Source organism: Eleutherodactylus coqui, chromosome 2 (assembly GCF_035609145.1).
Source record: "Eleutherodactylus coqui strain aEleCoq1 chromosome 2, aEleCoq1.hap1, whole genome shotgun sequence".
NCBI classification, from domain to species: Eukaryota; Metazoa; Chordata; class Amphibia; order Anura; family Eleutherodactylidae; genus Eleutherodactylus; species Eleutherodactylus coqui.
In genome coordinates, this window is record NC_089838.1 from 131629788 (window position 1) to 131657773 (window position 27986).

General features: G+C 44.9%; 1 protein-coding gene across 2 annotated transcripts in view; it reads right to left on the minus strand.

Annotated features, from left to right (window-relative positions):
* The window catches only part of NR2C1 (nuclear receptor subfamily 2 group C member 1), a 28736-nt gene extending 6176 nt beyond the window's left edge, over nucleotides 1-22560 (minus strand). Inside the window, exons 1-10 of one of the 2 annotated variants that reach the window (XM_066591540.1) lie at nucleotides 22240-22560; nucleotides 13643-13769; nucleotides 12640-12735; nucleotides 10296-10526; nucleotides 9577-9661; nucleotides 6965-7144; nucleotides 5080-5227; nucleotides 4551-4638; nucleotides 3083-3267; nucleotides 1008-1161 (exon numbers count right to left, since the gene is read on the minus strand). In XM_066591540.1, the coding sequence (XP_066447637.1) occupies nucleotides 1008-1161; nucleotides 3083-3267; nucleotides 4551-4638; nucleotides 5080-5227; nucleotides 6965-7144; nucleotides 9577-9661; nucleotides 10296-10526; nucleotides 12640-12735; nucleotides 13643-13696 (1221 nt within the window). In that variant the 5' untranslated portion in view covers nucleotides 13697-13769; nucleotides 22240-22560. Of the gene's footprint in view, nucleotides 1-1007; nucleotides 1162-3082; nucleotides 3268-4550; nucleotides 4639-5079; nucleotides 5228-6964; nucleotides 7145-9576; nucleotides 9662-10295; nucleotides 10527-12639; nucleotides 12751-13642; nucleotides 13770-22239 lie in introns of both variants that reach the window. The other variant, XM_066591539.1, reaches the window with a different exon arrangement.
* Between the last annotated feature and the right edge of the window lie 5426 nt (nucleotides 22561-27986).

Consider the following 27986-nt stretch of genomic DNA (forward strand, 5'->3'; position numbering starts at 1 on the left):
AATTCATTAATCTTTTCCATACTTTCTGAAAAAGCTTGGTCCTGAACGGGTAGCAGGACAGACAGAATGACATTACACCTTTGCCGCTAAAGGCCCTTTTGACCATGATTTTCGCTCAAAAATCGGTCAAAGTCATCTTTTGAGTGAGAATTGTTGGATCTAACTCCCTGACATCGTGCAGTTTTCGTTATGCCTGCGCTGAATCAGGGATTCACAGCGAAATACAGCTGATACTATTGTTTCAGCTGTGTTACGCTCTCTGATGACAGGCTGGGTATGAAGAACAGAGCGGTCCAGCTGCATTCTCCATACCCTGGTTGGAGCGCTCGGCTGTATAACACCCTGCTTGTCTTCTAGATCCTCCACTCGGAGCGCAACGTTTGAGTGATCACCTTGCGCTTAAAAGAACACAACAACTGTTGCTCAAAAATCGCTAAACCAGGCTTAACAGTAGATTCAGATTCATCTGTTACTTTGTACATTAGAGTACAATTATGGAAATGTCTGAAAGTTGAAGGGTTTACACTGAAGATGAAAAATATAATAGAAAGAAGCAAGATGAAGTACAGTACATTCAGGTGAATTGTGGGAGATTTTACAGGAGAAAAATCAGGCGTAAAAAATGTTTCAGCAAGGCTAGGATATGCAAAAATGTAATCAATTTTTGTTATGTAGAATGCTTCATGCCACTAGCATAGATTTCTGAGTAGATGCAGATACGACCCAAAATGCACCCAATACATGAAGAGGTGTGTGCCTCTTTATATATTAGACGCATGGTGTTTAGGCAGGGAGATATCGAGATCAGCATCTGAACCGCTGGTCTTAATTAATCTTCCCATGATTGTACATGTGTAATATCAATATAGACTAAGCTACCAAAAACACGCTCCAAACTATCCAATAGGCTCTTTAGGTGAAAATGAATTACAAGTTAATAACATGGTGCCCAAGAGGTGTTCTTTAAAAAAAAAAAAAAAAAGCGGGGATTGACTGTCAAACCCTACCTTGAAGGATATGTGGGAGTCACTAAGAAGAGGACCTTCCATTCCAATAACTCCAATGTCTGGGAAGAGGTTAGAGCCAGATTCAATGTTTTCAGACGAGTCCTGGGAAGAGCTTTCAGATGGATTAAGAGCTTTTGCTAGTGTATCAAATGCTCTGCAATACAAAATAGTCATACTAAGGAAAACATGCTTTACCATTGCAACCATTTATGTGTTATCAACCCCTTCTCGCTTACAGAAGATGCATACAGTGATGACGACATCCATGATGATGCAAAACTGATCAGCTGCTTTAGCTGCGTCTGAACAACTTCAATAAAAAGGGAACAAGGTAGACATTGGGAAGTTTAATTTCCTACCAATTCCACCACAGGGTAGCAGTTTATTGGTCTGCATTGCACAAGCACTATTTTCTTAGTTGGCAAACAAAATTTGCCACTTCCATGTCACTTCTACCCTAACAGTTTCTCAGTAAGAAGACTCTGCCTGTCCACAGATGAGATCTCTGTAGTCTAGAATGACAAAATCTAGCAGTAGATGAAAGTTTTGTTTTTTTTAGTGGATCCTATCAAAATTGGCTGACCCCATTAGCAGTTTGAGGTCTATATGGATAGCCTGACATTTTCCTGCTGGATAGAACAGGTTGGATTTTTTAAGAGGCAGCAGACGCATCCGGTGGCTCTTAGCAATCGACAGCCTGGTTTTGCTACACATGTACAGTGCAAGAAAATAAACATAAAAACAAAAATTGTGCTGGACCAAATGACAAATCTATTGGTTAAACAAGCTTCAGGTGTGGCGGGTGAACATGATTTACATTATCCTGTTCTTGCATTTATTTCCTGTTGTTCATTTTACACTGCTGCTGAATTTGTATGTGCTTGGCCGTATAAATCTATGAATTGGCTGCGGCATACTTTTAACGGGAAGTTCGTCAGCCTGAGCACGCTGTCCAAACTGCAGACATGTTGTAGAGCAGAAGGCGCTGAACAGGTTAATATATCTCATTGTGGGAAAAGATTCAGTATAACTTGTATTGCATTCATTTATATCTCTGCTCATTCTGAGCAGAACAGTCCAATGGGCGGAGCTATCAGTGATTGACAGCGGTGTATGACTGTACATACAGGGAAGGACCGCCCACTGGACTGTTCAGCTCAGAACGAACAGATGAATCTTTTCACACAATGCCATATACTAATCTGCTCGGCTCCTCCTGCTCTTGAACAAGATGCCTGCAGTTTGGACAGGGTGTTCGAGCTCACAGATTCCTTTAATAGATTTTGCCATTTTTCGCATACAGCCATTGCACTTGTACTTTACACTGAGTAATGTTTTTTGTATATTATTTTGTCTTGCATCTCCCCTTCCTTTAATGAGTGCTCGTATATTTATTAGTTGTATTTTTTTACATCACCCAATTCAGCCATTGTCGCTTCATGTTTGTATTGCCTTCTTTTATGGTTTTTAACTTTGATATATTAATAAAGATGAATTTGCATCTTTATATTTATTTGGTCAAGCACATTTTTGGTATTGATTGGCTAATATACAGTACCAGTCAAACGTCTGGACACACCTTTTCATTCCATGTTTTTTCTAGTTTTTTTAAATCTCCTATACTATAGAGGATATGAAAACTATGAAGGAGAATGTCGAATCAAGCAGTAAACAGAAAAAGTGTTAGGCCAGAATGCATTTTAGATCTCTGTTGGCTTCATGAGGTTTTCACCTAAAATGGCTTTCAATTAACAGGCATGCTTTGTCAAGAGTTAATTTGTGGAATTTCTTGCATTTGAGACCATCAGTTGTGTTGAACGGAGGTTGAGTTGGTACATAGCTTCATACAGTGTTAGCCCTAGTCAGCTACCGCTCTAATCCACAATATGGCAGGAAGCACTCAACTAAGGAAAGACAAATGACAGTCCATCACTACAGCGCGGAAACGGGGCAGCCAATGAGTATGAAAAGAAGTCCAAACCTTTGACTGGTACTGTATGTAACTGTACAGTAACTAATGCTTTGGGTTTTCTTTTTGGGCATGGTGTAAAACAATAAATAAAAATAATTAGTACCTGGTGACTTCATTGTTGGATTGGCTATCCTGTGGAAGTTCAGTGAGTGTTGTATCTCCATTACTTAAACTTTCAACAATAGACAATTCTGTGCTGGATTGAGGCATTTCTTTTGATTTGTTAAAGTTTGCAAGTGATGTGACAACATTGGCCAAAGTGCTTAAATCTCCCTGACAGGCTTCAACCTGCGTCAAAAAAAGAATAGAAATTAACCTGCCATTCCAGAGTTCACCATCACAACAATGTCATTTTCTGTAATTTGTCCATTTTGAATGTGATTAGATACAGTAGTATAAGGAGATCGGTACCAGCACTGAAGTACGTTACTGCACTGTGAAGGCTGCAGTCCATCAGTCAACTGCCTAATGTAATAACGGTCTATATTTTACATGGAATAATATGGATTTTTAAATTTGAGAATGTCATCTGGCTCCCAAAGTCTTATATTCAAGAGCCAAAGGCCCAATTAGTTTTTTGGGTTTGTGTTTTTAGCCTGGAGCTCTGGATAAGGTGTATAAGTAGCATGGGTCTGTTCACATGTTCAGGATTTTGTGCAAATTTCAGTGCCTTTCCATTGTCCCATTTAAATGCTACAGAAAATCTCCACATGGCAAAAAAAATCTGCCAGAAAAAGTAGAATGCTACTTACTCCCCCTTGAATAGGGCTAATCCTCGTGGGGCTCTCTGGCACTTCAGACTGAACATCCATGGCAGAAATCAGAGCATTAGCTTCATATTTCTGCAGAGGGCCCTGTAGTAAACACATCGGATTTTCAATATGTAAATCCACCACATGTGAACATACCCTTAAAGGGGTTGTACCACAATTGCAATTATCCCCTATCCAAAAGGATAGAGGATAACTTGCCGTTCGGTGGGGTTCTCACCACCGAGACCACTGCTGATCTCAAGAATGGGACGCCCCTGACCACTGGTACATGACGTTACATTACTATGGATTCAATATCACTGAGGCTTACTCTATACATGGGCCAAACAAAAACTGGAGGGGAGCAATGCTGTACTGTAGGGCGGCAGCAACATTTTAAAGTAGCACATTGGACACAAGAACAATTCAGATAAAAACACAAACATACAGAGTTTCGGTGAAGTAATAGTTAGGGGTCATGCAATTTAGGGTGGTTTCACATGAGACGGCCATTGAGCACTAAAAGTTATTGCCCTTGTGCTTTTATACAGGAGCAATAATCGCTCTCTGAATGGAGCCAGTGCACAAGGGATAACCTCTGGCCACCCGCCTTCAGAGTAAACAGGAAGTCATTCATAGTTGAACCACTGCCTGTTTACTGATCTCCATTTATGCTTGTACACAACGAACAATTAACGATAAGCGAATGAATTGTGTAAAAAGGGTCATTTCCAATGCAGGTTATCAGAAGAAGCTGCTATGATTTGCTTAGAAGGGGATCTTTGGGATCCATTTAGGTTTTTATTCTTAACCAGTTACCTTGTCTTGTGTTATTAGCATGGGCTCAGTTTTAATTCCAGAAGACTGAATATTCACTAACATTCCAGAATCCAACAAAGTGTTCGACCTGGGAAGGAAAATAAGTGGTTTACAAAACTGGTATAAAAAGAAATGAGGGAGGATATGAACTTGTGCTTTGAAAACGGTGTATTGCTTTATAAGTAGAGATGAGCGAACGTACTCAGTTCGGGTGTTTTTGCACTCGAGCACCGCTTTTTCCGAGTAACTGACTACTCGGACGAAAAGATTCGGGGGGAGCTCCCCCTACCCCCGGCGCCCCCCGAATCTTTTCATCTCAGTAGTCAGTTACTTGGAAAAAGCGGTGCTCGAGTGCAAAAACACCCGAACCGAGTACGTTCGCTCATCTCTATTTATAAGGCCTAATCCCAACTAAATGTACAGCAAATTTGTCAAAATCTCCATAATTTATGCACAAAAAAAACAAAGAAAAAAAAAAACCTGAATCATACAGGCCTTCTAATATTAAACTTTAGCACAAAACACGCACCTTACAGGTTTGTTATCCGTTACAAAAGTTGTTGTTGCAGCAAGAGGACTTCGCAAATCTTTCCTAATGTAGATTTTTTCTGTGGACGCTGCACAATTTGATGATTTTTCTCTAGCAACTTCTATGGGTTTTCTTTCGCATTGCACAGCTGCAAAGAGTCAGGAGACATAAAACTGGGTTAAAATCATGCAATCACAATGTTGCTTTAAATCAAATCAAAATATATCCAACAAAGTGGAGATCTGTGGGGTTCTCAATTCCGGCTTCCAAGAGAACAGACTGATGATGGCCAGCAGTCTGTGAAAGCTCCAAGTTATCATGCTGCAAAGAAAAGATGCTAGAAGAACCCCCGAAACCTCAAGTAAGGGACTTGTGGGCAAGGAGAAGAGAAAGAAGTGAATGCATAATATTTTTTATACAGCCTCACAGTAATGAGCAAACGGAGGACCCTTCCAGCACATTTAATGGGGGGTTCCGGATTTATCTTGAGTAGAGAATGCTTCATGCAAATTTCATTAAAATGTATTCATTAGCCTTGCAGTTACAGCCGATTTTGGGGGGCCTCCAGAAAGTGGGACAGCCTGTAGAATAAACCTTAGTAATAACATTAGCAAATTTTGTGTGCACAATTGCACTGTAATTAGCAACTTTTTACTCCTCGTGCCACATGCTGAAAAATCATGAGAAAAGGGGGGGGGGGGGGGGGGGGAGTGGTTTAGTGGGAGCGATGTGGTCAATAGCAGTCTAACAGATTTACGAAGAAAATGACACAAAAAGCGTTACAAATCTATGCCAGCTCATAGCAGGTGTTGATATAATTTTGTCTTAAAGACAGCCAAAAATATAACAATGTTATCAAAAGGCATGTACCTCCTAATACATTTGGAGTGTTTTACTACAATGGATTTCAGTTTAATCCTTTCCAATCCACTGTCTGACCTGTGAAGACATTATGATTTAAGGCTGTACAGCTCCGATGTTGGAAGACGTCCGTCAGGGTTCTCTTACTGTATATTGCCAGCCTCCCTGCTGTCGGAGCCTATCCAACGTGTCGCCTCATGCACTACTGGCTTTAGCCAGCATATAGCGCTGTTGTATAACAGCAGAAAAAGAGTAAGCCCCCCTAGGAAAACCAGGATACAAATTGGACTGGAAAGGGTTAAGACTTGCCCATGAACCGCCAGTCTTAAGTCTCAGTGGGGCACATTTACTCATTGAAAACGCACCAGGTTCTGCCACAAGTTGTGCCATAAAACTGTCTTGCATGTTTGTATAACATTTATGATGTGTTTTAGGCACTTTTGCACACTTTTTTGCCACATCCTGAAAAGGGGCATGGCTTCTTGGGGAAGTGGCACAGACTTTATGTGACGTGCACCAAAAATTGCAGTAAAATTTAGACACAAACATTAGTGTAAACAAAGCCAACTAATAGGTGACAAAACATTAGATACATATGTCTAAGGATGTACTAGAGTTATCATCCAGAATGAGTCACTGTGATAAATCTGGCACATTTTAAGACTCTTTTTCTACATTTGCACTTTCTAACTATTAGACCATATTACTAAATCTGCCTCAATGGGTCCAGCAATGTCAGAGGAAGAGAATGTCTTCACTAATAAATTTACTGGGAAAGTTACTTATATATTTGGAGTTGAACTAAAATCTAGAAATGCTGGACAGGTTAGCAAGGTAACACCTACAGAAGGATTATGATTTCCGGTGGAGTGACCTATTAGTGAAGTTTTTTGGAATTGTGTAAGGCCAAAATAAAAAATTGAAATGGCACCATTCATGCAGGGTATGCATGGTATAATATTTGAGATTAGTGGTGAATTATAGATCTGACATGCAAGGTATCTTAACATGAACAGATACTTACAGTCTTGTTTCATCCCAAGTGCAATGCACCTTTGTAGCCGGCAGTACTGACATCTGTTGCGGTAGTGTTTGTTAATTACACAATCTTTTGATCCTCGGCATGTATAAACCAAGTTTTTCCTAATACTTCTTTTAAAAAAACCTTTGCAGCCCTCACACGTTACTGCCCCATAATGACGACCTGGAAGAGTTCGGGAAGAAAGCATGAATGACCGTAGGCACTTACCTACTGCATAGACAGTGCACATCACTTGGAAAACACACTAAAACTAGAATGCATTGACAGATGCTACAGATGGATGAAGAGTGGCGGCAATTACGTATCCGCATTTTTCTTGGTAAAGTGCTGTTTCTTGCCCATAGGGCTGCAGGATTGCGCTGGATGGATAGGAGACCCCGACGCTCCCCCCATGGCATAATCTTGTCAATTCTATTCTCCCATACGGAAAAAAAAATAGTGTACAAAAATATAAGACGCGCCCAGATAAATACTACAAAATCTGGGGAATTTGGTGCGGCTCATCAACCGCAACCCACACGCAAAACACATTTCAGCAACTGGCAGACCAAATGAGGTTTTCAACCCATCCAGGTGCCATTTAGCCCTTCACAGGTATAAAGATAATATGCAAACTAGCTTTCCAAATACCTTATGTTATACAGTGTATATTGTTTTAAGTAATTGTAAACGATTTGTAGACTTGAACCATGTGAGGCCTCCTGCACACGGGCGGAAATTCAGCAGCCGGATTTCCCGCAGAATTTCCGCCCAGGCCTGCTGCCATAGGATTGTATTAGATAATACAATCCTATGCAGACAGCTGCAATTTGACCACGTGAAAACTCGCGCGGTAACCAAATTGCGGCATGTCCTGTCTCTGTGCGAGCCTCACAGAGGCCCACAGAGAAACATCACTGCTGACACGCCGGCTCTGCGCCAGCCGGCACATCGCAATGCAGATAGAGAAGACGCCGGATGGGTGAGTATAAGCTCAATACCGGGGCACGGGTCGCATCCTGCTGTGAGAATCTCACACCAGGATCCGACCGGGCCGTGTGCAGGCGGCCTTATACTCAGATTTGTCGCTGAGTAATATAATTTGATATGTTCTGCTATTCTCAATAAAACACATTTAAAAAAAAAAAAAAAGAAGCTGCCAGACACTTCCGATAGTGGATTACCTGCAACTTTTCCCGCAGTCTTTTCCATTGAAGAAAAAAATGGCAGTATCCAGATGTTACATTGCAATGTAACAAATATGTTTAAGAATTTGCAGCTTATTTTTAAACTACAGGTTTATTCTATTGTAGCTTTCCAATTGAAATTAAAAAAAATCCAAAACAAAAATAAAAACAGCGGTCAGATACCTGCCACGTTATGCATGCAGTGTAATCTGTGCGCAGCATGTTACAGCAGATCAATACATAGTTTTGCGCAAAAAAAAAAAATTCTGCATAATTTGTAATTTACAGAATTAAATCTGTGCTCATTCGGGATTTAACAGTCCAGCGGGCAGTACTACTAGTGTTGGTCAGCCATCTCAGTATGTACCATCACACAGGGAAGACCGTTGAGCAGTCACATCCCTCCCAAAAAGCCATACACCCTAAAAAAAAAAAAAAAACTAACACACACATACATGGCCTAAATCTTAAAAAGCTGCAATTTTTTGCGCAAGCTGGACTAATCCAAAAATGTGTGACTTTTTTGGGTAAATTTCCCTCAATGCTTCTTGTTAAACCTGTTTTTACCACGTGGCACATGTGACAGCTAGGAAATAAGCTACTGTTAATTGATAGATCTGCATATTGTTCATTGTTCCTGCTACAGCTTACATGTCATTTCATAGAGACAGAGTCATACATTGTTTATTGTGTATATATTTACATTGCTATGCTGCCACTTAGTGGCCGAACGGCAATATTAAAGGGGCATTGTGAGTATTTCCTATTGATGACCTATGCTCAGGATAGGTTCGCAGCTCGGTATCCCCACCGATCAGCTGATCTTGCAGCCTGCTGTCAGTGTAGCTGGGCCATTTCTGGCTCTAAATACAGTGAGGAGCCAGAAATGTAATGGAAGGCATCGCTCTCATTGATTTCACTGATCACTGATCTGGATGTCTGACAGCAGGCGCACTAACTCAAGTCAGCCAGTGATTAGCTGTAGCAATCACATGACCTGTTGCTGGAACATCTGCACCCAGAAGTGAAATGCAGCGGAGACCAGGAGTCGGCAGAGTAGAATATGACTTTCGTTAGGTTTGTTCAGTATATTGGGTTTAAGTTGTTTTTTTTCTAGTTATCCCCAGATAACCCCTTTACACATTCATATTAAAGCAACCTTCGATTTCTAGACAAATTTCTGTTCTGGGACGGGAGGCTGAGGGGGTTTATTACCAGCAGTAGTAGGTCTCTTGATTCCCTGACTGGCCAGCACTGCTCATGTGATCAGCGCTGGCCAATGAGGGAGCAGTGCACAATGTGCATTAGGTAGTTAGAATATAGTAAAGAAGAACAGCAGAAGGTTATATACCCCCTTCGGCCCTGGGACAAAATTTTGTCCTGAAACCAGAGACTAAGTAGATGTAAAAGTAAAATGACCATACATACCTGAAGCTTTATCTCCACAGACCACACAAAGATCCACTACTGGTTTGTTTAAATTCTGGTCTATGCATTGGGCGTCTGACAATATCTATAGTAACAGGTACATAAAACACACAAGAATTCGATGACTAAATGCCGGAATGTGATTAAATGCTTTTTACATCATTAAAAAAAATTGGCTAGTACCCCAAAATATTAAATATCTCACAATCAAATTACATTTTAATTATATTATTTCATCACAAAATAAATGTTTAATAACCCAAACATTTCTGGGAGTGGTCTCTAGAGAAGGAAAAGGACACGTCAGGCTCCCTTCACACATTTTTACGAGGCAGTGTTTTTTAGCTTGTATAAAATTCCATGAAACACAAACAAGTGTTTTTTTTTCTGTAAAAATGGGTTTTTCTTGATCACAATTTTTTTGCGATAAAAAAACCCCAAAATACATGGACCTGAAAAATGTACCAAAAGTGAAGAAAATGGCACAAAAAAAACAACATTCTTTAAAAAAAAAAAAGCACGGTTTGTAACTTAGTAACTCCCTGCTGGCCTACAGCTAACATTTGGCTGTGTTGCTCTTTGGCTGACACAAGAAAAAAAAGAGTAAGGGGAAATTTCGCAAAAATGTAGTTTTGCTTTTTCTAAAAATGCTACATGTGAAACTACCCTGAAATGGTAAAGTACTTTTTAGGGAGCAGACAAAAACAAAGGCTTTTTACCTGAATGTGCTGCGTAGAAACATCAGGGCTTGAGATGAATAGTTGGTTGACTCCAGCAGCATCAGGGGTTGTTAGGTAAACCTTGCCTTGACTGCTGTCTTGCCTTGCAAGGATCACTTTACTTGGAGATGAGCCATCATTATTAGTCAAGATAAACCTTTTGCTCGCCCCACTTTGATCAACTGCTGTAAGAATTTGGATTTTCTGACCAGTTTGCTGATCTGTGACAAACTAAACATGCACAGGAGAAAAAAAACAAACAAAAAAACATTAATTCTAGCTGCCGAATAGCTTCACACCAATCTGTAGAAACGTGGAAAAGAAAATCTGTCTAAATTTCCAGCCCAATACAACAAAATGACTGGGAATGAAGCCATACAGGGAAGCAATAACAAGCGGGTCTGAATAATTTAAATGCTCATTACCGGAGTCAGAGGAACTGACAGCAACACCTGCTGCTACAGCAAACAGGAATGCAGAAAATAGCAAACCCTGGATAATGACGCCATTTAAGCTGCTTTCTGCTGTATTTAGGCCACACAGTCTGGGAAGTAGCAGAAAGAGCAGAGAGTTCACAGTATTAGGCCAGTCTCGTATGACCGGATTTGGATTCCGCATCCATTAACAAGAATAGAGCATTGGCATGCCCACTCACATGAGCGGACAGCGATTCCAATTTCCGCTCACAGAAATAAAATCGCAGCATGCTCTATTCTTGTACGGAATCCGCATGGACAGCTTCCATTGAAGTCAATGGAAGCCATCCGACCCGCGGCCCATCCCGGGTACCTGTGTCATTGCCTAGTAGCGTCGCGGGGAAAAAAAAAATCTGTATTGTCCATGTTTGACGGCGAGCTGTCTAGACCATCCACAATACAGATTTAAGCATTTCCACGCAGATGCCAACCGTGGTTGGAGACAGATTCCACTGTGGGCTCCTGCATGCAGAATCCAACCAGTTTGTGTCAGACCGGGCTTACATAGAGAGACTATATGCGGAGATGGGCAGAGCAGGAAGGCTTTGAAGTGCTGCTTTAACCAATAACTGCAGAGAAGGAGACAGAAAGGGGTAGCGTTTTGGCAACTTCTCATGTACAGCCCAGTAGCATACAGCAGAATTTGTTACTACTTGTCATTAAAAATCGCTATACACTGAAATACTGAAGTATTGCAGTATACAGTACAAGTGATCAAATGATCGCAACTGCAAGTCCTCTGTGGAGGGGCTAAATAAAAAAAGTGTACGAAAAAAAAAAAAAGGTTTTAAGCAAATCTGTTTAAACATGCAGGAAACAGCTTATTGTGCAAGAGAAGCTGAGTAAATTGATACATAGCCTTATGGGGAAAGAGTCAGTACAGCTTGTATTTTATCCAATTACATCTCTGCACATTCTGGGCTCAACAGTCCAATGGGCGGTCCTAGCAGTGTCAGACAGTTATCTGTGTATGACTGTACATACAGGGGTAACTGTCTTTCACTGCTAGGACCGCCCATTGGACTGTTGTGCCCAGAATGTGCAGAGATGTAATTGGATAAAATACAAGCTATACTGAATCTTTCCCCATAAAAGTATATATAATCTGCTCAGCTGCTTTGGCTATTTAACATACTGCTTGGATTGCATGTTCAACTTGATAAATTCTCCTTAATAAAGCTTTTCTAACAGTAAAAAAAAATTAAATTAATAAAAAGCATATTTTTGAGATATTGCTGTGTATGTAAAAGTCCAAACTATTAAAATAATAGAATATTTATCCTATACAGTTACCAAAAAAAAAAAAAGGGAAACAAAAAAATACATGTTTCCTAAACTGGTGGTAATAAGAACTTCAGCTCACCCCGCAAAAATACGAGCCCACACACAGCCCAGTAGAAGAAAAAAGAAAGTTACAGGTCTCATAATATAATCGCCGAAAAGCAATAAAAAAATTAAAAACTATATAAAGTTGGTACTGCAGTAAATCGTACTGACCCACAGAACAAAGCTTATGTCATTTCTACTGTACTATGAAAGTTGTTAAAAAAAGGGTGCAACTTTTTTTTCTACCCCCTTTTAAAAAAATATGTAAAATTTTTTTTTCATAAAGTATATAGTACATTAAATGGTACCATTAAAAAAATACAACTTGCTCCTCAAAAAACAAGCTTCATACAGCTATGTCAATCGAAAAATGTTAAACGTTACAGATCTTGGAAAGTGAGAACGAGAAAATGGAGAGGAAAAAAAAATATGTAATTCGATGTTCCTGAAGGGGTTAAATGACCTTAGAAGGTTCATTTTGCTAAATAAGAACGTCATTTAAAGTAAGTAATCTGCTGTAAGTAAGATACTACTGAACAGACCTGTATGCGGTGAGGTATGGAAACACTGGACTCTGATGGAATAAGCTGTATCCTTTGAGAATTTCCATCCACCAATGCCGTGTGCGTCACTTCGGTCTGTGTGCGAGAAAGCTAACAATACAATAAATCCGTTAGATTTTGGTATTAAAGGGGAATCTGGCCATCTTAAAAACTCCCAAACCACTGTAATGACTGGCTAGGTGAAAAGCTAAACTATGCTGACTGCATAATTGTCATCTCTCAGCCCTCGCTGGCATTCCCCCACAGTAAGCCTGCAATCCATCCGTGTGCCGAAGCACTTAGAGGGCACCTACCAGGTACATCAGGCTGCCCTGACGGTACACAGCACAGTCTACATGCTAATCAGGGCACAAGAATATTATTTACAGATTGCAGCGTACAGCTACTTCTATTACTAAAGCATTGAGAACCAATATCCTTATTTTACCGTAGGGTGGATTTTGCCAGTTCTATTAACCGTTTCCAATCCACTGTCTGACATCTTCCAACATTCTGATTAAAGCCTGTGCAGCTCCGATGTTGAAAGATATCCAGCAAGGTATTCTTACTATATATTGCCGGCCGCTTTGTTGTCAGGGCCTCTCCAACAGGTCACATACTGCAGTACTGGCTCTAGCCAGCAGATGGCGTCGTCGTTAGATGGCAGAAAGAGAAAGCCCCCTAGGAAACCCTGAATCCAAAATTGGATTGCAAAGGGTTAAATACTTGCATAATTCTGTCTCTTAGCTGGTAACGGATGAGTGTATTGCAGCCACATTTATGCATCCGTAATATGGACAAGTGGAGTAGGGGTGTCTTCATCCAAACTCTGAGCATCATAGGACTCTATGATGCTCCTAGTCAGGGTTAGGATCCCCACGGTCAGGCCGGGACAGCCATCTGTATTACAGCCGCATAAAAGTAGCCACAATATGCTCATCGGTCACCAGCTAGGAGAGATCAACAGTTTAAAAGCATAAGGATACAATTTTGAAAATGATACCTCTCCCATTTGCTGTTCAATAATCTGGTGGGCTATTTCTTCTATAGAAGCCATGATTTGTCTTCACGGTAAAGTCTTTGGAAGGATAGAAGGTCTTTAGGACATCCAGTTTTGTGCCAAGTATAACCTGTTAAAACCAATGCAAACTACATAAACAACATTGTGATGTTAAGCCCCAACCTACATACATTCTCATTAAGTTACAGATGACGAAAATAGAAGACCCGGGCGGGTAAGTGCCTTCGGCCGCAGGCAGTGTCGAATTCCACTGCGGGCTCCTGCATGCAGAATCCGATCCACCCATGCACATTGGACCTAAGGTTGCTTTCTGTGCAGGCTCGGCTTCCATTGGCTGTGGTGACTGGGCTGAGTCTCAGCCACAAGCATTTCTTGAGACATGAGAACATAGCCAAACGATGCCATGTAATAGCTAAGGCAGGTCTCACACAGCCCGCTTTTTAGAACAGTTAGTGAAGTGCTTCATTTCAATGGGGCTTCACAAACTAGTGCTTGAACACGGCGTTTCGTGCGCTGCCACCTTCGAGCGCTGTCTGCTTTATTTTCGCACATTTTAGCGCTCATTGCCGCACCTCATCACCCATCACAATGATGGAGTGCGTTAAAAACCACTGTCAAACGCTGTAGCATGCATGTGTGCAAGCGGCCTATCACTGGCCTCTGCCTGAAATCTGTGCCCGTGTTCAGTGACGTCATCAGAGCATCTCCAGGTTGTTACATCAGGAGTATTACCTCCTTATTAAAAGGGATTTTCCTTCTGAGAAGAGGCAGTCATAGAAATCCCAGGACCACACATCAAAAGAAATAATTAGGCCCACACCTCCAAAAATGGGATTGCAACTGAACTTATAAGCATGCAAAGTGCATGTGTGCGAAATAATAAGCTGAAAAATAGTCAAATAGGCGCAGCACTTCCTCCCGATCTCCTCCTATTTGGTCTCATATTAACCCCCTACTGATTGAATTCAATGGGCGCTGTCCTTGCAGTACCAATCCGGGCAGCGCCATCTGCTTCCAGCACGGACAGCGGTTCCAGCGCCCAGCGAGGACTGAGTGGCAGACCCCCACTGTTCAATCCTGAGGATAGGCCATCATTAGTAAAAGTCCTGGACAACCCCTCTAAGGCACTTATGCAGCAACTATATTTACATGAGACAAAAATTCAGACTCTACAATAAAAGTGGTATATTTGAAAGGGCTTTTCCAATTTTAACCTGACTGGTAGTGTGTTATATTAAAACTAAGAAATGTTCTAAAGTCCAAGAAGTTCTACCCAATAGCTCAATGCTTGGCAGGTTTGTTACCTCTTGCATTTCACCCTCACACCTGATGCTCCCCCACTGCAGCACAATCACATTTGGCAGCCACCCTCGTAGCATCAAGTAATTTGGTGTAACCCCCCTCGCTGCATAGTCACATCCAGCAGCACCACCCCACATGGCCACAGGGTTATATCAGCTCTTGCATTTTGCCTTGGAGATGATGGCTCTCATACCTCCTGGACCAGGGCAGGACCTCCTGGGCATCTTGATCTTCTTCCAGCTGTGCCCCACACAAGAGATGCAGACTAGAGGGAGCCTGCACCATCCTCCTGCCGCCCTTTCTGCACACTGCCAATGCATCCCCCCAATCCTTGAGACACCATCATAGAAAGGACTGGACAGCAGACAGGAACTAGCTACCATCCCGGAGGGGAGAGAATAGGCTGCTCCCAGCTCAGGAACAATTTGAGAAAACATTCCCTCATGTGGCTTTTTCCCCCCAGATCCCATTTCTAGTGGTCAGCGGCTTTCCTTTACACGGACGTACACATGGCCATATTGTGGTCCACGATCCATTAGGCACAACAGATCTTATTCTACTTCTCTGTCCTAGGAAATAAAGAGATTTGAGACACTAAGGGCTCGTTCACATCAGCATTAGGGAATCTGTTTTCCTGCTCCGTCACTTCCGCAATACAGAAAAATGAAGGCCCATACAGGTACATGCGGTCGCCGGCCACGGGCAAGGTTGGTATCCACTGAAGGCTCCTGCATGCAGAATACGACCTGCCTGTGGACATGAGGCCTAAAGAAGTCTGTCATCAGGGTCATGCTGCCTAAACCATGTGCAGCATGAACCCAGGACAGGAAACCTAATGAGAAATCCCTTTAAAGGGGTTATTTCACCAAAATTGTAAGAAAATAAGTGAAGCCAAAATCATTTAGCACCTATCCACAGAATAGGTGATAAATAATTGATCTCTGGGGGTCCAACTGCTGGGACCCCCAGGGACCATGAGAACGTCACACCTCAGTGCCCTAAAAGAGAATAAGACACTGGCTGTTCTGTTCCAACAGCTCTTCATCCTCATTTACGTCAGTGTTTGCATCGGCATTTGTAAGGCAAAACAGAAAGTGGATTCAGAACGCTGAAGACATTCAAATCTCTCCGTTATTTCACTACTGGTTTGGGCTTACAAATACTGATGCAAGATAGTGACCAAAATGTGCTGGGGTTAATGAAGCCCCTTAAAGGGGTTGTCCTGCGGCAGCAAGTGGGGTTATACACTTCTGTATGGCCATATTAATGCACTTTGTAATATACATCGTGCATTAAATATGAGCCATACAGAAGTTATTCACTTACCTGTTCCGTTGCTGGCGTCCCCGTCTCCATGGCTCCGTCTAACTTCAGCGTCTAATCTCCCGATTAGACGCGCTTGCGCAGAAGGGTCTTCTGCCTTTGGCTCGGTCCGGCACGAGCGGCGTTCTGGCTCCGCCCCCTTCTACGCGTCATCGCGTAGCTCCGCCCTGTCACGTGTGCCGATTCCAGCCTCCTGATTGGCTGGAATCGGCACATGTGACGGGGCGGAGCTACGCGATGACGCGTAGAAGGGGCAGAGCCAGAACGCCGCTCGTGCCGAGCCGAAGGCAGAAGACCCTTCTGCGCAAGCGCGTCTAATTGGGCGATTAGATGCTGAAGTTAGACGGAGCCATGGAGACGGGGACGCCAGCGCAGGGAAGGTAAGTGAATAACTTCTGTATGGCTCATATTTAATGCACGATGTATATTACAAAGTGCATTAATATGGCCATATGGAAGTGTATAACCCCACTTGTTTTCGCGAGACAACCCCTTTAAAGCCTGTGGACGTACACTTTATAAAAAAATCCACCCCTAGAAGTTGTCGTTTCATTGTAAAACCCGGCATGCAGTTACATCTAAGGCAGATATGCAAATGATGAGAACTGCAGGGTGATTATATGAACAGTCTTGCCACTTGAGGCCCTAAAAGTGGTTCCCCCCATGGCCTATAAAAGGCCTATAAGAGGCTCCTTGTGTGCAGTGCCCTCTTCTTCCGCGTGTGTAGAGCTTGCTGACCACTAGATGCCTCTATGAAACAATTGAAGAGATTTCACTCTGTTACCAGAGTCTGAGAGGGGCGAATTACTGGAGTCTGAGAGGTTGTATGGTCGTAATCAACGACTTGCCCTCCATCTGGGCCATTGTGACCAGACTGCTAGGATGTATTGGACCAGTGGATGCACACAAGCCGACCGGGCTCAGGATGCCCTCCGCAGACCACCAGTAGAAAGGATCGTATGATTATTCGAATACCACGAACAGCCCAAAACAGCTGTATATGAATGGTTCTCTGGCTTCCTCTTCTCAATCATTGTTAAGACTTGTTACCGTGTTTCCCTGAAAATAAGACTTACCCCAATGATAAGCCCTACCCTGATGATTTCCGAGGGCTTAAAATAGAAGCCCTCTTCCAAAAATAAGCCCTAGCTACACTACATGAAAACAAAAAACAATACTCACCTGACATCATTGAATGGCTATGATTGTTTCATCGAGCGCTGGCTCTGATTGGATCATGAGCTCCATGGCTCAGCCAATCACAGCAATCTCCTGCTGGAGGCGGGGTATTCAAGCCCTGTTACAAGGAAGAGAATGCACTGAGGACTACACGGAAGACTGCTGGAGCGCCGCAGCCCAGCAAGAGGGACCCGGTCAGCGCCTGCTAGCTGAGTATTAAGACACCTCCCGAAAATAAGACACTGGGCCTCTTTTGGTGCAAAAATTAATATAAAGACTGTCTTACATTTGGGGAAACACGGTAGAAAGTCACATTGATTTGTTGGAATGCTGCCATCCAACAGGTGGCGCCGCAGAGGTATTTTTCAAGCTTCTTTATTTGCAACCCCAACTGTTTTATTGTCTGCCATCTAGAGACAGGAGGCGCCATCATTACAGACCTCTATGTGTATCTGAACCATTTTCAGACACTGGACTGAAGGACATTTAGTCTCATGGCGCCCATTACATGTACTGCCTTGGACACCCACCATGTGCACTGGTTTAGTAAACAATGAAAGTGGACGCTACAGAGCGGAACCCAGTTGTCTTCAGCGACTAATCCAGGTTTAGTTTGGGCACTGATGACTGCCATGTTCGTGTCTGGAGACCTCGGGGTGAGCGCCTCAATCCTGCCATTGCTGTGGACGGCACACTGCCCCCTACTGGTGTGAGGGACAATGGAAGCACAGTGATATGTTCAGGACATCCTGCAGCCACATGTGTTCCTCTTATGGCGGCTTCCGTGAGGCAGCAGGATAATGGTTGGCCGCATACACAAGAGGGTCACAGGGATGTCTCCACAACATTGTCACACTGTGGCTGCCCGCTCACCAGACTTATCACTAATGGAACATGTATGGGACCATTTTGGATGCCAACTTCAACAGCCTAGAAGTTTGCACATTCTAAAGTCTCAGCTTCAGCAAATGTGGACCAATATGCTGCACGATAACGTACAGAACCTGTATGCCTCATGCCCGCCCCTATTATCACATCTTGTATCCAAGCTAGAGGCGGCCCAACAAGGTACTAGAGCCTCCATGCCCGCCCCTATTATCACATCTTGTATCCAAGCTAGAGGCCGTACAACAGGGTACTAGAGCCTCCATGCCCGCCCCTATTATCACATCTTGTATCCAAGCTCAAGGCGGTACAACAAGGTACTAGAGCCTCCATGCCCGCCCCTATTATCACATCTTGTATCCAAGCTAGAGGCGGTACAACAGGGTACTAGAGCCTCCATGCCCGCCCATATCACATCTTGTATCCAAGGTAGAGGCGGTACAACAGGGTACTAGAGCCTCCATGCCCGCCCATATCACATCTTGTATCCAAGCTAGAGGCGGTACAACAGGGTACTAGAGCCTCCATGCCCCCGGTATCACATCTTGTATCCAAGCTAGAGGCGGTACAACAGGGTACTAGAGCCTCCATGCCCGCCCATATCACATCTTGTATCCAAGCTAGAGGCGGTACAACAGGGTACTAGAGCCTCCATACCCACCCGTATCACATCTTGTATCCAAGCTAGAGGCGGTACAACAGGGTACTAGAGCCTCCATGCCCGCCGTATCACATCTTGTATCCAAGCTAGAGGCGGTACAACAGGGTACTAGAGCCTCCCTGCCTGCATCACATCTTGTATCCAAGCTAGAGGCGGTACAACAGGGTACTAGAGCCTCCATGCCCGCCCATATCACATCTTGTATCCAAGCTAGAGGCGGTACAACAGGGTACTAGAGCCTCCATGCCCGCCCATAGCACATCTTGTATCCAAGCTAGAGGCGGTACAACAGGGTACTAGAGCCTCCATGCCCAATCGTGTCACATCTTGTATCCAAGCTAGAGGGAGTACAACAGGGTACTAGAGCCTCTATGCCCGCCCGTATCACATCTTGTATCCAAGCTAGAGGCGGTACAACAGGGTACTAGAGCCTCTATGCCCGCCCGTATCACATCTTGTATCCAAGCTAGAGGCGGTACAACAGGGTACTAGAGCCTCCCTGCCTGCCTTTATCACATCTTGTATCCAAGCTAGAGGCGGTACAACAGGGTACTAGAGCCTCCATGCCTGCCCGTATCACATCTTGTATCCAAGCTAGAGGTGGTACAACAGGGTACTAGAGCCTCCATGGCCACCCGTATCACCTCTTGTATCCAAGGTAGTGGCGGCACAACAGGGTACTAGAGCCTGCATGCCCGCCCGTATCACATCTTGTATCCAAGCTAGAGGCGGTACAACAGGGTACTAGAGCCTCCATGCCCGCCCATATCACATCTTGTATCCAAGCTAGAGGCGGTACAACAGGGTACTAGAGCCTCCATGCCCGCCCATATCACATCTTGTATCCAAGCTAGAGGCGGTACAACAGGGTACTAGAGCCTCCATGCCCAATCGTGTCACATCTTGTATCCAAGCTAGAGGCGGTACAACAGGGTACTAGAGCCTCCATGCCCGCCCATATCACATCTTGTATCCAAGCTAGAGGCGGTACAACAGGGTACTAGAGCCTCCATACCCACCCGTATCACATCTTGTATCCAAGCTAGAGGCGGTACAACAGGGTACTAGAGCCTCCATGCCCGCCGTATCACATCTTGTATCCAAGCTAGAGGCGGTACAACAGGGTACTAGAGCCTCCCTGCCTGCATCACATCTTGTATCCAAGCTAGAGGCGGTACAACAGGGTACTAGAGCCTCCATGCCCGCCCATATCACATCTTGTATCCAAGCTAGAGGCGGTACAACAGGGTACTAGAGCCTCCATGCCCGCCCATAGCACATCTTGTATCCAAGCTAGAGGCGGTACAACAGGGTACTAGAGCCTCCATGCCCAATCGTGTCACATCTTGTATCCAAGCTAGAGGGAGTACAACAGGGTACTAGAGCCTCTATGCCCGCCCGTATCACATCTTGTATCCAAGCTAGAGGCGGTACAACAGGGTACTAGAGCCTCTATGCCCGCCCGTATCACATCTTGTATCCAAGCTAGAGGCGGTACAACAGGGTACTAGAGCCTCCCTGCCTGCCTTTATCACATCTTGTATCCAAGCTAGAGGCGGTACAACAGGGTACTAGAGCCTCCATGCCTGCCCGTATCACATCTTGTATCCAAGCTAGAGGTGGTACAACAGGGTACTAGAGCCTCCATGGCCACCCGTATCACCTCTTGTATCCAAGGTAGTGGCGGCACAACAGGGTACTAGAGCCTGCATGCCCGCCCGTATCACATCTTGTATCCAAGCTAGAGGCGGTACAACAGGGTACTAGAGCCTCCATTCAAGGAGTCAGTTTTCCCCAATAAATGCCCCCTTTGCTCTGATATGGTAATCACTTATTACAACGTTACAATCACACACAGAGAGCTTCATTCTATACCGACCACTAGGGGGGGCTGGTCTTTTCCCATTAGTGTAGATGGGCAGTTTTTGCAGCCCATTTCTGTGTGTTATGAGAGATCGCACGTGAAAACAACCAATTATTTCAAACATCCTAATTTATATTGGTGATTCTTTCTCTCCACGACAGACGACCAGCATCATCCCGTATGTGGGGCTTCTGTTCAGGAATCGCCCATTCATGTCTGGAGCAGACATCCCGCTCGCCCGTGTAAACGCGGCTTAGGGGCGATCTCACATCTGCGTTGGGGATTCCGCCTTCCTGCTGTGTTCAGGGAGCAGAAAAACGGAATCCCTGCGGCAAACTGGGGCTGTTAGTTCTTGGTGGCACTAAACGGCAGCGGGCGGACCCCACACACTACAACAGGCTCCGCCTGCCGTCCGCCTGGCTTTTGGACGGACCCCACTGACTACAACGGGGTCCGCCTGGCTTTTGGACGGACCCCACTGACTACAACGGGGTCCGCCTGGCTTTTGGACGGACCCCACTGACTACAACGGGGTCCGCCTGGCTTTTGGACGGACCCCACTGACTACAACGGGGTCCGCCTGGCTTTTGGACGGACCCCACTGACTACAACGGGGTCCGCCTGGCTTTTGGACGGACCCCACTGACTACAACGGGGTCCGCCTGGCTTTTGGACGGACCCCACTGACTACAACGGGGTCCGCCTGGCTTTTGGACGGACCCCACTGACTACAACGGGGTCCGCCTGGCTTTTGGACGGACCCCACTGACTACAACGGGCTCCGTCTGCGGTCCGCCTGGCTTTTGGATGGAAGTAGAAGCGTTATATGCAGTGTTCTTTCTTGCGGATATTTCAGCCAGCTCTGTGACGGCGCCTCCGGCTGGCGGCTTCCATGCAGATGTGAAAGCGGCCTAAAGCGGTCGTGCGTGGAGGGGTGACAGCGCCGCGTTCAGCCACCATGGTACGGTCCAACAAGTTCCTCTGCAGACAATGGTGGCCGCAGATAATGACCCCCGCTCTCCCCACTGCTGGGGTCACACAGCGGCTCCCCGTCGGGGGGCAGGCTCTGCACAGAACAGGTATCCTTCCCAGCGGGGGACGAGGCTGCCATCACTGTGGTCGCGGAGATCCATCCCCCATGTCACTGCACGCAGTAATACACAGCGCCGCCGGAGGGGGGAGGAAGCGGCGTCCCCGGGAAGCTGTTCCTGTCGGGTGGAGGTCAGAGGTCACGGAGAAGGGATGGAGCGTCACGAGGCCCGACACTGCGGACGGAGCACGTCCAGGAGCGGCGGTAGCGCACAGGACACGGGCTCGCTCGCTCACTGCCCTCCCGTCGCCGTCTATTACACGCGTCCGTCTTACCTGCGTCCGAGAGAACAGAGCCCAGCGCTCTCGTCACGTGACGTAAAGCCCGTTATGCGCCGCTCCCGGTCCCGGCGGGTCAGAGTTCGTGACCCTCCCTCAGCTCCGCCGAGCGCTCAGCTCCTCCCCGTGACCGAAGCGTCGCTGGGATCGTGATGACGTCATTGGCGCTCCGTGCGGAATGACGCACTGGGGAGCAGAGGAGCGCGGCGGGGAGAGGAGGGGGGCCGGGCTGTGAGCGAGGCGCCGGTATGGGGGTCAGCCGTAGTATTTGTATCAGTGTGTTCAGAGAAGCAAAACCACGGTAGTGACATTGTTACCGGGCACGTGATGGAGATGACCTCTCATGACCTTCCGCCTTTAGAACCGGCCTTTTCTTTTCTTTAACCCCTTAAGGACCGCCCCCTTTTAAATACATATAGCTAATTTATTTTTTTATTGCCGTCGCTGTATGAGGGCTTGTTTTTTTGCGGGGCGAGTTGTATTTCTCAATGGCGCTATTTAATCTACCATATAATGTACTGAAAAGCTATTAAAAAAATAGTGTAGTGAAATGGAAAAAAACCCTAAATTGTGCCATCTTTGGGCGCACACTGCAACAAAAAATGTCCCGATCACTGTATTGTATGGGTCGGTGCGATTGCTACCATACCAAATTCATAGAGTTTATTTTTATTTTTTTTACTGCACTTTTTATTTTTTTCAAAGATAATTAACTTTTTACAATTATTTTCTGCCGCCATCTTCAGTGCGCTACAACTTTATTATATTTAGGTCAACAAGAGTTGTGCGGGGGCTCATTTTTTGCGGGACGTCCTGTAGCTTCCGTTGGTACCATTCTGAAGTACGTGTGACTTGATCGTTTTCTATTGCATTTTTCTTGGAGACTGGGGGTGACCAAAAATGCGCAATTCTGTCTTTTTTTTTCTGATGACGTTCCCCGTTGATGGTAAATAAGGCGTTACCTTAATAGATCGGACTTTTACTTTTAAATGCTGTAAAATACGTTTCAGAACATTCGAAATCCCGGTGGAATGTGGCCCCTTAGGGCTTATTCACACGACCGTATATCGGCCGGGTATTCACATCGGCCGATATACGTCGTCTCTCTCTCTGCAGGGGGAGGAGGCTGGAAGAGGCGGGAGCAGTGCTCTGAGCTCCCGCCCCCTCTCTGCCTGCTCTCCACCCCCCTCTGCACTATTTGCAATGAGGAGTCAGGGCTAAATTTCAGGAATTAGCTCCACCCCATCCCACCTCCCATCATTGCAAATAGTGCAGAGGGGGCGGGAGCTCAGAGCACTGCTCCCGGCTCTTCCAGCCTCCTCCCCCTGCAGAGAGAGACGCCGTATATCGGCTGGGCGTGAATACCCGGCTGATATACGGTCGTCTGAATAAGCCCTTACTGACAGTGTGTGTGAGAGTGGCCTCGACCTTCAGCATTAAGAACATGATACGTTTTTACAGCAGGTGGTAGGTTTTTTTCACCTGTGCACAATTTTTTTTTTTTGCATCACTCCATTCATAGTTCTATAACAGTTTTATTTTTTGATCACTTCTATTGCATTTTTTGGGGGGGGAAGCAAAATAAACAAAATAAGTATTTTGCGTCTGGATTTTAGGATTTTTTAAATGCTTTTACCGTGGGGGACCAATAGTGTGTTCAATTTATTGTACTGATAGTTACGGATACAGGCATACCAAAATATGGGGTTTAAAAAAAATATTATTTTATATATACAAACAGGAAAGTGCAAAAAAAAAAAAGTTTTTCCTTCTTTACATTTTTTTATGTCCATGTAATGGACTTGAACCCTAAAAGCGCTGATTGCTATGCTAGTGCCATGCAGTACTTCTGAACTGCAATGCACTATTGCTCACATGCCTGGACACCAGTGTATGGCATCCATTAGTCAGGGCAACACATCAGCACTCTGTGAAGTCTTTTTTTTATGCTGTGATGTACATTGATCATGACCTGTAAGGGGTTAAGAGTAGGGATTGTTCTCATCGATCCCTCACTGTTGCAGCGGGAGGCTGTATATCCGTCACGGCCTCCTGTTGCGTTAACTACCACCCCGCTAGGACGTAAACTTGCATTGTATGGCATTAAGGGGTTAAGTTACAGAGCTGGGATGCAAATGGGAGCCAGTGATGTCTACCCAGAAGTAGTCCGGACAGCACGGACGTGCAGAACCATGGTCTGTTAGAACGGCTGGGGAGTTTATTCCCAGTGCAGAAAATAACGAACTGGCATATATTCACATCCGCGCATCGCTGCTGCAGTATCATCTCTTTACAGGATGTCACAGGCTGCTGCAGCCACCCACCACAGAGTCTGTCATTGGCTGCAGCATTCTGAGACGGCTTGTAAACAGACTAGGGCAGCAGATAGGGACACAGCAGGGAGCGCAGAGTAGATGCTGGTTAGTTATTTTACTGCTTACCCCAAATTACTTTTTATTATGCTTTTATTTTTTTTACCGCTCCATTCAGTTTCCTCCTCGGGGCAGGGAGCCCACAGTAACAAGGACAGGGGAAGCGGGTTCTCAGGATCGGTGGGAGTCTCGGCCACAAGCCTCCACTAATCACACTTTTTAATCACCTTTCATAGCCCAGGTGCTAAAGGTAATTCCAGAAGTACTCACAAACATGGCTAAGATAGGAACACTGCTGACTAAGAGGTGGTCAGGATGACTAAAACAGCCGAGCTATGCAGTTTCTGTAACTTCCATAGAAGTCAATGTTAATTATGCCGACAGAATCAACAGCTCTTCTGTTTCCACAGATCACAAATGAGAAGCCATGTACTAAGCTGGGCCACATCGTAACTTATTGTACTGTTATCAAAACAAAGTTCCACAGAGTGCTCGACTAGTTCTGCTCTGAGCACTGCATTCAGGGTGGCTGGAGGCCATAGCTCGGTGCGGGTTCACATGGACAGAAGGTTCACTTTAATGGACAAGGATAGGACATACAATGTGCAGTGTCCATGCGGAATGTTGCAATTGGCAATCGAGTGGTGTGAGTGAATCCAGCCATAGTTTGCTGTTAGTTTAATTAAATTGTGTTTGTCCATAAGTGTGACCTGGAAAACAGTCAGACCACATTTCACTAGGAATCGGTGCAGGAATCCGGGTAACTCCAAAGGCTTCACTTATTTTCTTACAACTATATCTACTACTGGATGATTGGAGTAATGATGCAAGACAGCTGTCCTCCTAGTACCATTAACCCTTTCCAATCCACTGTCTGACCTCTGAAGACATTATGACTTAAGGCTGCACAGCTCTGATGTTGGAAGATGCCCGTCAGGGTTCTCTTACTGTATATTGCCAGGCTCTCTGCTGTCGGAGCCTATCCAACATGCAGTACTGGTTTTAGCCAGCAGATAGCGCTGTTGTATAATGGCAGAAAAAGAGGAAGCCCTCTAGGAAAACCAGGATACAAATTGGATTGGAAAGGATTAAGGCTGCCTTCACACAGGTTGAAAAAAAATCACACGATTTTCTCACAATGCGACAGAACTACAAATCACATGTATGTGAACCCCATCCTTTCCAATGGGTTCTTTTAACATGAGCGATGTTTTGTAGGCTGCTGCATTGCAAGAATACAAAATCATGGCACACTGTATACAGCTGTGATTTGTGATGTTTTGTAGCTCATGTTTCCTTATGGAGCCTTCCTTTGTGTTACATTGCATGAAAACGTGGTTGTCGTTGCGATGCAACGTAGGAAATCCTACTATACAAGCCCTAAAATAAACCCTATCTGCATAAAAAAAAAAAAAAAAAAAACATCACCTAAAAGGCGCTGTCAGCTCTGGCGCACTTTTCTATAGTCTTCAGGCAGCCCTTCCAGAATTGGAGATTCAAAATCCTCGCCTCCAGGAAGCACTGGCTGTGATTGGCTGAGCCGCAGCGCTCGAGAACCCATCACAGCCATTCATTGAAGGGCTGCCTGAAGACTACAGAAACGTGTCACGGAGGTGCAGAGGAGACACGTGCCGGAGCTGATAGCGCCTCATAGGTGATGTATCATTTTTTTTCTTTTTGATGCCGATAGGGCTTATTTTCAGGGTAGGGCTTATATTTCAAGGCACCCCCACCCGAAAATAACAAACTCACAATGTCGCCACGAGAAAACGCAGCAATATCACAGAGAACAGAGCTGTGATATCACTGCGATTTTCTCGCGGCGATATCTCGTCGTTCGTGGGAAAGCAGCCTAAAGTAAGATGACTTTTCAGCATGAGCTGCGGTGTGTGTTCATGAGGAACAACACTACTTCTGGTCATTATATGAATTGTATCCTCCACTTTTTCCCTCTCCTCAGGGTGTACATTGGATTCTCAATCCTCCAAGGATTGGTGGGAGAAGCCTGGCTGCTGTGCTGTGTTTAATAGTTTGAGGCCAAAGATCTACACATTCTTGTGTGTGAGCCCACAACCAGAGTAATGTCTCATGTAAACGGGACAGTCTGGAAAACCACTGCAAGAACGCGGACGTCATCGCTAAGGGAGTTGGCGCTCCTGCAGAGCGTTTAGACAGGCAGAGTTCACCGCTGGATTGCAGGCTTTCCTTCACCTATGTGAAGTGCTGAGCGGGCAGTATTTACACACAGCGAGAATCCCTCAATCCAGCAGTTTTTCAAGGGTGATTGAAAGTCAGTGATAACGAGTAAACTTTTATTTTGCATTTACATGGCGCGATTTATCGCTGAATTTTGTTCATTTGAACAAATTTTGAGCGATATAATCATACCGTGTAAATGGCCCTTAACTCACACATGGAGAGATATCATGTAGGAGTATACTGCAAGATAGAGCAGTGCACATATGAATAGACAGTAGCAGATAACTCACCATTAGCTCCTTCACCACATCTATATCATTCAACTTTGAATGACTACCTGTTCAAATGAATGACTGCCCAGCTGATGCTGTCCCTCTCTGCAAGGGGAGGAGGTTGGCCTGGCCAGGAGCAGTGCACTAAGCTCCCACCACCTTTCCGCTTCTCGCCACTGTTTGCAATGGGAGGGATGGGGTGGAGCCAAGTTCCATCTGTCCTGCCCCCTCCCACTGCAAATAGTGGAGAGGGGGCGGGAACTCAGTGCACTAGCTCCCAGCCAGGCCTGACTCCTCCCCTTGCAGAGAGGGACAGCATATATCGGCCGGCCATGAAAACCCGGCCGATATACGTCTGGCTGGATAAGCTCTTAGTCTGAAAAAGACGAACTACGTTCAGAGGTATAATGCACTCATCTAAAAGAGGCTTTAGCGTCTCCTGTCCATCACACGAGTGGAGAGCAAGGTAGGAGGAAGGGAGACCCCTAGTGGGCAGAGTTTTAGAGTGATTTTGCAGCATAAAAACGTCATTTTAGGTAAATAAATAAATAGCCGTTTTGCTAGTTATCACACTGGCTTTCCTATAAGCACAAGTTGTTGGAAAAGCTAGTGAACATTTGAAGATTAAAATGATATTACCGCTGAGTCACACAATTTTAGATTCCCACATGCTCCCACTAAGAAATGGAGCAGTTTGCAGCAATAACATAATTGCTGATCTTGCCAGGTCCCGTTGAACAGTAAAGCAGAGCTTCACTTTTTGCAGTTTTCTTTAACCACATATACCCATTTGCTAGGAAATTACATCTAGATGAAAATGACGCATTCACACGGAGTCAAAGTGTGTGTGTTTCTTTTTTACATCAGATTTGCAGCAAGAGCATGACAGCAATGTGTGAAT